The following is an 11,632-nucleotide window of genomic DNA, read 5'->3' as shown; positions in this document are numbered from 1 at the left end:
AAATTGTTTATTAATTGTTCAATAGTTTAAGAGCTATGGTCATATAAACAATTAATTTGTTCATAACAAATTCCCCTCGCTCTGATCAAGTTGAACATTCGGTTTCTGCGTGTCAAAATACGCCGAAATACACTCCTTGTTCAGTAGGACCAGCATACGAAATCTACTCAGCGCCTGCACTAATTAATTCAATCATAAATCGTTCAATGTTCAATGACTCTTAGCTGAAAACGGGCAAGGGGAAAATGGATATTTTAAACTATTCACGTTGTTCTATTTGGAAGACACCTCACAGAAGCCGTAAAAACCTTGATTTGGAATATTCTTTAAAAATCATGCTCTGAACTGATAAGGATAGAGGAAAATTTTTAATTAAAAAGTGCTTCTTTATAAAATAACACACAACTTTTAACGAAAGTAAAAATCTGTCCTATACTATTTAGAAAGTGAGTTTGATGCGCTCCATTTTTGGAAATAGTAAGAGAACAATACTTTAAATAAAAGAGTCCATCTATTTGCAATGGATTTCCGCCGAAATTTTAAGGTTGACGAAAAATGACTTAAAATATTTCCAGCTGGATTGTTTAAAATGGGACCACCTGGTATTTTATAAACGCAAAATAAAATAATATTACGTTAATGAATAATATTTAATTTTTTTTTTAAATACACGTATTTATAATTTTGTAATAAATTTATAAAATTGAAATAAATTATGTAAAATAATTAAAATACAAGATGCAACAAATATTGATAAAATATGTTTAACAACTCATATTTTACAAATAAAATATTATTTGTGGGATTTGTCCACCTTTAAGTTCAGTGGGTGCAAATTGAAAATTTATGGGTTTACCATTTAAATCATTAATTGTAACTTTGCTTTGGGCTCCAGTGCCGAACCAATTGTAAATCTGTGAAATGTTAAAATACGGATATTATTTTAGAATTCAAACAGATTCTAAACATTATTAGTACAATGAAACTAAATATCTAAAAGGAATAAAATATGAAAACAAAAAAATATTTTCATCTGAAATAGTTATGATAAGCAAAATCGTCATTACAATTACAATTACAATCGGGGGACCTCTTTTCGGTCCTGTGTAAAACTGTTTAATCTTAGAGATCCTCCGACTGTAATGACGATTTTACTTATCATAACAATTTCAGATGAAAATATTTTCTGGTTTTCATACTTATAAAAGCGCGATTCTGTAGTTGTCGGGGTTTTAATTTTCGAACTTTGTGTTATTTAAACCATTTTGGCGTTATAATTTCGTAAGAAAGTATAACAACATATATACTTGAAAAAGGCTATCATAGCTTTATGTCCTCTAGAGGGCGCCGTATTCAATTTAATGTGACGGTGCATAGCCAATAACCAGCGAACGATTAAACGCTTCTAACGATACCCCATTTGTCAAATTATGATAAGTAGTTTAGAAGCTAGGTGTGAACAAACGAAAATACATACATTTAAAACTATTTTGTGGTTATAATTGTTATACTTAATCACGAAATGTCCTCTAGAGGTCGCCATATTCAATTCAATGTTACGCCACAGAGCCTATAACCAGCGAGCGATCAAGACGCTTCTAACGATACCTCATTTGACAAATTATGATAAGTAGTTGGAAGCTAGGTTCCAACATACATATCAAATAATCAAACAAATAATCCCCACCATTGTATAGTCTGGGTAAAAAAGTGTTGCAACTTTGAAATTTTCACAGTTAAAAGCATGAAGCTTATAAGAAGGAGAACGATCGCTATAGAAAATATTGTCCCCGAAATATGGATAAAATAAGTGAGGCACTGCGACCGCTAAGTAGTATCAATAAAAGCGGGCTGTTGTGCGCTAATTTGAAATGATATATCAATTTGTACATTATGCTAACAACAACAGCTAACTTCACAGATACTACTTCTTGATGACAGCGCGGCTGGTGGCTTAAAAATGAACTATAAATTCTACAAATTTTCAGGGACAGGTGCGCTAATGCTTTAGTACATAGCGATCTTTCTCCTTCTTTATAACCTTCATGGTTAAAAGTAGCAAAAACTTCAAAAAGTGTGGGGTTGTTACCAAAGTTTTTTCAACCTAATAAACAATTATAGAAAATTTCAAAGATGCAACACATTTTTCTTGATTACCATGATTTTTTATTTAATTTTGTTGTGCTCTTTATTCCATATAAAATGTATCACACAATTAATTATAGCTTTAAGCCTAGTATGCTATAAAAAGATTTGTTTTCCGAATGATTTTCTTTTGTGACGTTTTCTTGAATATCGCTGCTTCATTGATCGGATCGAGGCGAATAAAAAAAAAAGAATTTCTATATCGACCTTGCCTGCTATCAAACCCTGAACATCGTAAAATAACCTTAAAATCTCAAGAAAACCGCAATAACTGTATATTATCAACTTTCTCTGATAACTTTTCGAAAAATGAAAGAATTTAGTTGAAATTCTGAAAAAAAATGTGTTATGATCATAAAACAGTGTGGTAAATTTTAGCCCGATAATAATAATAATAAAAATTCTTTATCCTTTACAGGATGTTGGAGACCACATTTTTCTACTTGTCTCTATCCATGGCTGTCTCTTTTATTTCATAAATGCTGTTGATATTTGTGAATCTTTTGATTATAGAGAGCCATGTTGTTCGTTTTCTTCATAGTTCGTTTTACCCCGATACATCACCTCAAATTTGAGAAAAAGGAGCTCGCACAGTTCAGGCAAATCATCGGATTTTTACTATTTTTTTTTTAATTGCAGGCTTTTTATGTACTTTTGGATAGTACATAACAAAAATGCATAAAACTAAAAAAAAAAATTCAGATTAAAAGGTACAAAAATTGGAAATTTTCATTTCTAATGATGAAAATCTGCATTTTTTGCATTTTTGGTTTGTAATTTTTCGGCTCATAATTAGGTTTTTAAAAAAAAAAACCATTCGCACTCCGAAAGTACAAAAAAAACCTGCAATTAAAAAAAAGAAGTTAAAATCCGATGATTTGCCCGTTGAACTGTTGAAATTTTCCAAATAATTCGTTTTTTCCCAAAATAGAGGTTATGTATCGGGCTAAAATTTACCACTCTTTTTTATTATTATAAGTTGCACCTTTTTCTATTATTTCAACTCAATTCCTTCATTTTCGGAAAAGTTATCAGTTAAAGTTGATATAATGAGGTTACTGTGGTTTTGTTGAGATTTGGAGGTTATTTTGCTACGTTTAAGGTTCGATAAAAAGCAAAGTCGATGCAGAAATTAAAAAAAATTTTTTTTTTTTTAATTCACCTCAATCCGATCAATAGAAGCAGAGATATTGAAGAAAATGTCACCAAAGAAAACAATGTAGAGATAAATTGTCATAAAATTGCCTGCAGAAGGTTGTGCGGATCGTTGTGGAACCGGAAAACTCCTTTTCTGTATTTTTTACAACGAAAGAAACCTATTTAAACAAATTAGCATTTTCCCAAAATTTTCCGAATTGATTATCAAAATCCGGTAGATTTACCTATTTAACTATCACAGAAATAAAAATTTTTCGAATAGACCTTCATTTTGTACGCTACTACATGTTTGTTATTTTCCGATTTAGGAAAAGTATTATGTGGATGTGGGTTCAATCACAGTTTCGTAGCAGTTTTAGAACACTTTTATGAGTTTGAAAGAATTAATTACATTTTTATTTTTAACAATTAATTATAAAATAATGTAGGCGCTAAGTCGGTTTCATTTGCATTTACAGATCCTACCGAACGAGGAGTGTATTTCGACGTATTTTGACCCACTGAATCCGAATTTTCAACTTGCTCAGAGGTGGAGGAAATCTGTTTTTTTTTGTTTATATTTATATTGATTTATATTCATATTTCATTTCATTCATATTTATATGGTTTATATTGATTTGTTTATATGTATACTGCCATAGCTCTTAGACTATTGGAAAATTAATAAACAATTTTGTATCATTTTATTTTACATGAAAAAAAATTTTTTTTTTATTCGTCTTGATACGATCAATAGAACCGGAGATATGGTTAAAATTCTAAACAAAAGTTATGTTGCATAAGGTCGGCACGCCGCGCTTGGTTTGAAACGTCCATAGATTGGCCAATAAATAATATTTTGGTACTTTAAGGTACTTATTTTTCTATATTTTAATGTTACGCACATCAAAATTCGTTTTATGCAATAGCAACGAAGCTAGCATGATTGTAAGTATTTAAGTTTAAAGTCGAAACCGAGCCCTTAGCGAAAGAAAACCCCACATAATTATATATGTAAAATTGCAAATTTGTTTTAGTTTAAAAATGTTTTTATTTTTTCAAACATCTCTATTAAAACTTGAGTTATTGCAACCGAACGCGAATGTCTAAATCAGTTCTGATTGAATCAAATTAAACATGAAAAGAGGATGAACGTTGCAAATCAAGTGTGTTTATTTTTTTGTTGTGTTGTTTGCAATGTAAAGGTAATGTTAAATCCAAGTTTTCGACCTCGGCAAACGATCGGCTCATTCCAAAAAATAAGAGATTAAGCCTACAAAGTTTTGCCCTTATTTCAGTTTATGCCGATTTTGGCCTGTAAGGACTGATTTTTCATCAAAAACTGTAGCATTTTTTTTAAAGAAGGTTAAATTTGCAATAATTTGAAATCAAGTCGGTTATTGTAGAACTGATAGTTTTGGACATACAGCTTTTCAAAGTTTGACTATTTTTTTAAGTTACACGATTTTACGCAAAAATTCATCATACATTCACGTTCGGTTGCAATTACCCAGTTTTATTAGCGATATTTGAAAAAATAAAAAAGATTCTTAAACTAGAACAAATTATGTGAGTATTTCTCTCGCTAAGGGTACGGTTTCTACTCATAAACTAATAGCGCGCCAGAAAAATGATAAAGCTTAATACTTACAATCTTGCCTTCGTTGCTATTGCATAAAACGTATTTTTATGTGCATAACATTAAAATATCGACTCATACCTTTAAAATGAGTAAAAAAATATTATTTATTGGCCAATCTACGGGCGTTTCAAACCGAGTTTGAATATCATTTTTGTTTACAATTTTAACCATTTCTCTCGGGTTCTATTGGTCGTATCAAGACGAATAAAAAAAAAGAAATGTTGGTTTTTTCACGTAGAATAAAATTGTTTACCAAAATTTTCATTAGTTTAGGAGCTATGGCCATATAAACAATTAATTTGTTCATAACAAATTTCCTTCCGCTCTGAGCAAGTTGAAAATTCAGATTCTGCGTGTCAAAATACGTCGAAATGCACATAGGAAGTAAGGAATTCCATTCAGTAGGAAACCCACTCGGCGACAACACTAAAAAACATTTATGTCAATTAATTAAAATAATTTTAAAAGGATTACTTACTGCATCTGTTCTAAATTTCATTCGAACGCTTGCTCTATAATATGTCTTTGGTGTAATTTTAATTGGTTTTTGGAATCTTACTTTACAGATTTTTTCTGAACCATCCAAATGAATGAAGGTTTTAGTTGAACCACACACTGTGTTTGAATCTTTATGTTTTAATTGTATATGTACATCAATTAGAATAGATCTATCATACGAGCCATACAAACCAAATCCAACAATAAATATGGGTCGGTCAACCATCAAATCAATACCATCATAATAAGTATCACCAAGACGGGTCCATCCAGGATAATTATTATTAAATCTTTTCACTATTTGTTCTTTACGAATCAATTTTTCACGAGGTACGTCTGAAAATTCAACAGCTGGTTTTGGATTAACTGTAATATTTAACATTAATTCTTTAACTTCACGATCACTTAACAATCCACTTTGAACAGGACCAATAGCAAATTCTTCAATTGACATTAATGGAAAGCGTATTAATTTAAATGCTGGGCCTAAAACTAATCGTTGATTTTCCGATGTAACAGCTAATTGTTTTCTAGCACATTCTGCTTTCGTCCATCTTAAAATAGCTTCATATAACTTTAATTCTTCAATTTGTAAAGTGTCTCGTTTTAATAATTCAGTTAAAGTATCCAAATTTATATCAATAAATTCGTCAGAAGCTAAAGCTTCTTCTGCGTTTCGATCAATGGAATCTAGGCACTTGTTTGCCAATTCTGGCTCATCAAAGAACCTGGCTTGATTTAATAATAAAACCGCATGATCACAATCTAAATTTGCTTCTAAAAATTTCACACAATATTCTTCTAAAACTGTTACGTTGTATTTTTTTGCAACGTATAATGTAGACATAACTGTTTCATGATCAATTTTAGTTTCATCTGTGTAAATAAATTTTAGAAACGCTATAAATATTGTTGGTTCAATGTCAGGCAACTCAATTTGATCAGATTCAGTTGCGATGGGTCCAAAAAAAAACGTTTCAAACACGTCACTTGCAGCTGCTAAAATCAGTTTGTGAGCTGGTATTCGATGCTGTTTATTTTTTCCCAAAATAAAATGTATATCTGATAGCTTTTCGTTGTTAAACAGAAAGCTAAAACGTGCTTTGATCGTTTTTTTTGATGATTGCCACTTTTCAATAATGTTTGTACCCGTTGATGTATTTGATTTAATCATGTCCATCATTAACTAAAATTCATAAATAAAATTAAAATAATTAAAAAAAATAATTGAGCTAAAAAATAAAATAAAATTTACCGCAATCAAAATTATATTTTGACAAAATCCAAAATCAAGTCCCGTACAAAATGTAACGACCAATAACCACGGATGAATGAAGAATGGCGCCAAAAAATTATGTTGTCCGCTGTATAGTATAGTCCGCTCATTGACTTTTTAGTTATATATAGACTAAGCACCGAGCTAACGTAATTTGAGCTCCGTATAGTTAGCAGATAAAATTGTTATTTTTCACTCAAACTATTTCCATTCATTTGGGAATCGTTTGGGAGGATTTGGGAATATAATTTTAGAATTTGGGAATTATTAGTTTTCCTGTAATTAATGATTCTTTTTCCAGCGTATAGTTAGCAGGTAGGAAATTAAATCCACTTAATTTTTATGTTATTCGAAAGGAAATCATTTGGGAATTACGATAAACACGGTTTCAGAGTTTGGGGATGTATAATTAATTAATTACACCTATTTTTTAGTTGATTGATAGGTTATGTTAATTAACCGTACATCTGAAGCATTAATTGTTATATAGCAGTATGGCGCCAATATTCAAATATTACTGAATAATTTATGTAAATGTTAAGTTTTATTTTGCCTTAAAACTGTTCTTATTCAATTGGAAATCGTTAGGGAAGATTTAGGAATATATTTTTATTATTTAGGACTGATTAGTTTTCATGTAATTAATTAGTTTTTCAAAGCGTATACTTAGAAGGTAAAAAATTAAATTTTCACCATTTTTACGTTATTTGATAATAGTTTAAATGGAGACTAATCTAATTAATTTGGAAATCACATTAAACACGGTTTCATCATTTGGGACACTAAAATTATTTAATTAATTACATTTATTTTTTAGTTGATTTTTTGTGGTTATATTAATGGCGGCAATATTCAAATGCTACTTCATTGACAATAATTTTGTTTTTTTAATTTATGTAAATGTTAAGTTTTATTTTTCATTAAAACTATTCTTATTCAACTGGGAATCGTTTGGGAAGATTTAGGAATATATTTTAATTATTTAGGACTGATTAGTTTTCATGTAATTAATTAGTTTTTCAAAGCGTATACTTAGAAGGTAAAAAATTAAATTTTCACCATTTTTACGTTATTTGATAATTGTTTACATGGAGACTAATCTAATTAATTTGGGAATCACATTAAACACGGTTTCATTATTTGGGAAAGTATAATTAATTTATTAATTACATTTATTTTTTAGTTGATTTTTTGTGGTTATATTAATGGCGGCAATATACAAATGTTACTTCATTTGAAAATACGATATATTATCACTATATTGGCATAGATAATATATGGTGTTTAATGCATTCCCGTTTTTAATTGATATAATTTCGCAAACTCAAGTACGCCTGATCCCTGCTTCATATAAAGAGTTTATAGCATATACTTGAAACTCGATAAATAACTGTTATCGATAAAAAAAGCTTCAAACAAAACATTTTGGGTGAATATGCGCACATCTTACGCAGATATTTATAAACTTGACCTAAGATTTCAAGTTCAATGAAAAGCTCAATCTACTCCGTAATTGGGAACAGATAGAGAAACACTTTAAATTAGAAAGTTTTTATGGTTAAAAATGTAACATTTTTGTTCGAAACATTTGCCGAAAACAGTATAGTTAACGAAAAAACGGACTGAAAAGTTTTACCCAAAATAATTATAACTTATAATTGTTTCTACGTCATCAAGACACTCTTCGAAAAATATTTTCCAATAAATCCAATGAAAGTGGTTTATTTTTCCATAAAAACCATTTTTTGTTCAAATTGGAATGAAGAAACACGCAAAAAAATTAAAACTATGTCTCAACTATTCGGTTATTTACAAAAAAAAAAAAGTAAGTGCTCGGCTATTGTTTGTAAGTTATGGATCAGACTGAATTTTTTATTGAACCCGAAAACTTGATCGAATTGAATACCCGTATAAGATGTGTACCTTTGAATATATCATTTTTCGTTTGAAGCATTTTCCTCGATTCAACTTATTTTCAAGCTAAAAACTCTGTAAAATGCTCAAACCAACTCAACCAAATATGTGAAATTATATAGTACAAAAAGAAAACCAAATTAAATACATTTCAAATACCTCCTACGCTAGCTTGTACCTGTATCTACTATAAGAGAATAAATATTTTATTTACAATTTTATCAATACAAATGCAGTTTTTATTTCATGATCAATTTATTTATCTTTATTAGAATAAACAGTTAGACTATCAATAATTTTCCTTCCTATCCACATCCTATCCACACTTCACACTTCCTAATTAACAATTCTTTTATTGGACGAATTATTAATCTTTAATAAAAATAAGAAAAATTTGAAAGTAGTTTCGCATAAAGCATTAATCTGCACCTACATAAAAAATGATACAAATGATCATATAGAAAATATCCATTGAATATTTTGACATTAATCACTCCCAAAACATTTCAAACAAACCTTTACAAACGATTAAATAAAAAATATATATTAATATATATATTTGGATCTTTGAAAATTTCCCGATTAAATAAAAATAGTTTTAATGTCAAATAAACATTTACATAATAGTTCAAGATCCGAAATAAGGTCGACCTTCACCCATCTGTTTACCGAATGAAAGTTATTTTTTATGAAATGTAAAATATTTACAAATATCCCTGTTGTGGGTTGCCTTAAAAAATATGGTCCAGACAACTTTTAATAAAAATATCAAAACTTGGAAAGCTTGTAAATTTTATTTTGTGACTGATATTTTGTGGACAATCATATAGCACCGTATTTGCAATAAAATTATCTTTATTTATATATGTGAGGCAATGAATTAACAGATGAACGTAATTACTATTCACAACTTGTATAAATGCGAAAATAGTGAACGAAAAGAGGCAGACAGCATAGCTGCTGAATATTATTTATAGCCTACTTTCGAGTAGATCAATATTCGTTAGATATGCAAGTCTGAAAAATTTCAAAAAATTTTACTCTTGATATTTTCACTAAAAGTAGTCTTGACCACATTTTTCTAGGCAACCCATTGCAGGGATATTTGTTAACATTTTATATTTCATAAAAAATAACTGTCATTCGGTAAACAGATGGGTGAAGGACGATCCTAATTGGGATCTTAGACTACAAATTAAAAAACAAAATTATTGTAAATGAAGTAACATTTGAATATTGCCGCCATTAATATAACCACAAAAAATCATCTAAAAAATAAATGTAATTAATAAATTAATTATACTTTCCCAAATAATGAAACCGTGTTTAATGTGATTCCCAAATTAATTAGATTAGTCTCCATGTAAATTATTATCAAATAACGTACAAATGGTGAAAATTTAATTTTTTACCTTCTAAGTATACGCTTTGAAGAACTAATTAATTAAATGAAAACTAATCAGTCCTAAATAATAAAAATATATTCCTTAATCTTCCCAAACGATTTCCAATTGAATAAGAACAGTTTTAAGGCAAAATAAAACTTAACATTTACATAAATTATAAAATAAATTATTCAGTAATATTTGAATATTGGCGCTATACTGCTATATAACAATTAATGGTTCAGGTGTACGGTTAATTAACATAACCTATCAATCAACTAAAAAATAGGTGTAATTAATTAATTATACATTCCCAAACTCTGAAACCGTGTTTATCGTAATTCCCAAATGATTTCCTTTCGAATAACATAAAAATTAAGTGGATTTAATTTCCTACCTGCTAACTATACGCTGAAAAAAGAATTATTAATTACAGGAAAACTAATAATTCCCAAATTCTAAAATTATATTCCCAAATCCTCCCAAACGATTCCCAAATGAATGGAAATAGTTTGAGTGAAAAATAACAATTTTATCTGCTAAGTATACGGAGCTCGTAATTTGGCCCCCCCACAAAAATTTCTTTTCGGATTAATTAACTCTATTATTCGTCGTTTGTTCTTCATTGTTTGAGCATTAAAATTATTTGTTCGCTCGTTGTTTATTTATTATTTATTAAACAATTATTATTTGTTTTTAAGCTAGCCCCCCATAATATTGATTTCCACTTTTTTCCCCTTTATTCAATGTATTTTAAGGAGTTATTGGTTGTTCGTTTATTATTAGCAATTGTTGGATTATAAATATATTTCACATTAATTAATTTTTTAATTATTCAATTCCTTCTCAGGTATGTAACTTCTTAATAATAAATTATATTAAATTACATTTTTGCTTTGATATTATATTTTTATACCATGCATATATAATATGCAAGGTATATTAAGTTTAGTCCCAAGTTTGTAACGCTTAAAAATATTGATGCTAAGCAAAAAATTTTGATGTAGGTGTTCATAAAATCACCTAATTAGCCCATTTCCGGTTGTCTGTCTGTCAGTCTGTCATCACGATTACTCAAAAATGAAAAGAGATATCAAGCTGAAATTTTTATAGCGTGCTGAGGACGTAAAAAGTGAGGTCAAGTTCGTAAATGAGCAACATAGTACCTATCTCGTAAACCGTTAGAGATAGAACAAAAGTTTAAATTTAAAAAATGTTGTTTATAAAAAAAATAAACAACTTTTGTTTGAAACATTTTTTCGTAAACATCACTGTTTACCCGTGAGAGCGCAAATTGTATAGTATTTATGTTATGGTTATATCAATTATAAATGTGTGACATGTATGTATATGTAATGTGACAGAGTAATCAACACTGTCTATACATGGTATTTCAACAACTAACTTAGTCAATCGTCTGTTTTCACTTGTTAAAACAAAATTCCGTTCTTTATGATTTGATAGATAAACTTAGCATACCTTGATATAATTTGATAAACTTAGTATCCCTTGATATATTTCATATATATGGTATAAAAATAAATAGTTAATTAATGTGAAATATTTATAACCCAACAAAAAAATAAAATACATTGATTAAGGGAGTAAAAAGTGGAAGTCAATCTTATGGGAGGG

The 11,632-nt window shown here is 28.9% G+C and overlaps 1 protein-coding gene across 1 annotated transcript; it reads right to left on the bottom strand.

The window, feature by feature from the left end:
* Window positions 1-779: 779 nt before the first annotated feature.
* Window positions 780-6,980, bottom strand: LOC123294904 (BTB/POZ domain-containing protein 2-like). The gene is made up of 4 exons (XM_044876092.1): window positions 6,678-6,980; window positions 5,615-6,608; window positions 5,403-5,539; window positions 780-914 (listed from the first exon to the last, which is right to left on the bottom strand). The coding sequence occupies exons 2-4, from the start codon at window positions 6,603-6,605 to the stop codon at window positions 780-782; spliced, it is 1,263 nt and encodes a 420-aa protein (XP_044732027.1). The 5' UTR covers window positions 6,606-6,608; window positions 6,678-6,980.
* Window positions 6,981-11,632: the final 4,652 nt, after the last annotated feature.

This window comes from Chrysoperla carnea, chromosome 3 (genome assembly GCF_905475395.1).
Source record: "Chrysoperla carnea chromosome 3, inChrCarn1.1, whole genome shotgun sequence".
In the NCBI taxonomy this organism is placed as follows: domain Eukaryota; kingdom Metazoa; phylum Arthropoda; class Insecta; order Neuroptera; family Chrysopidae; genus Chrysoperla; species Chrysoperla carnea.
Note: the sequence above shows the minus strand (reverse complement) of the source record. Positions and strands in the feature narration are given on the sequence as shown.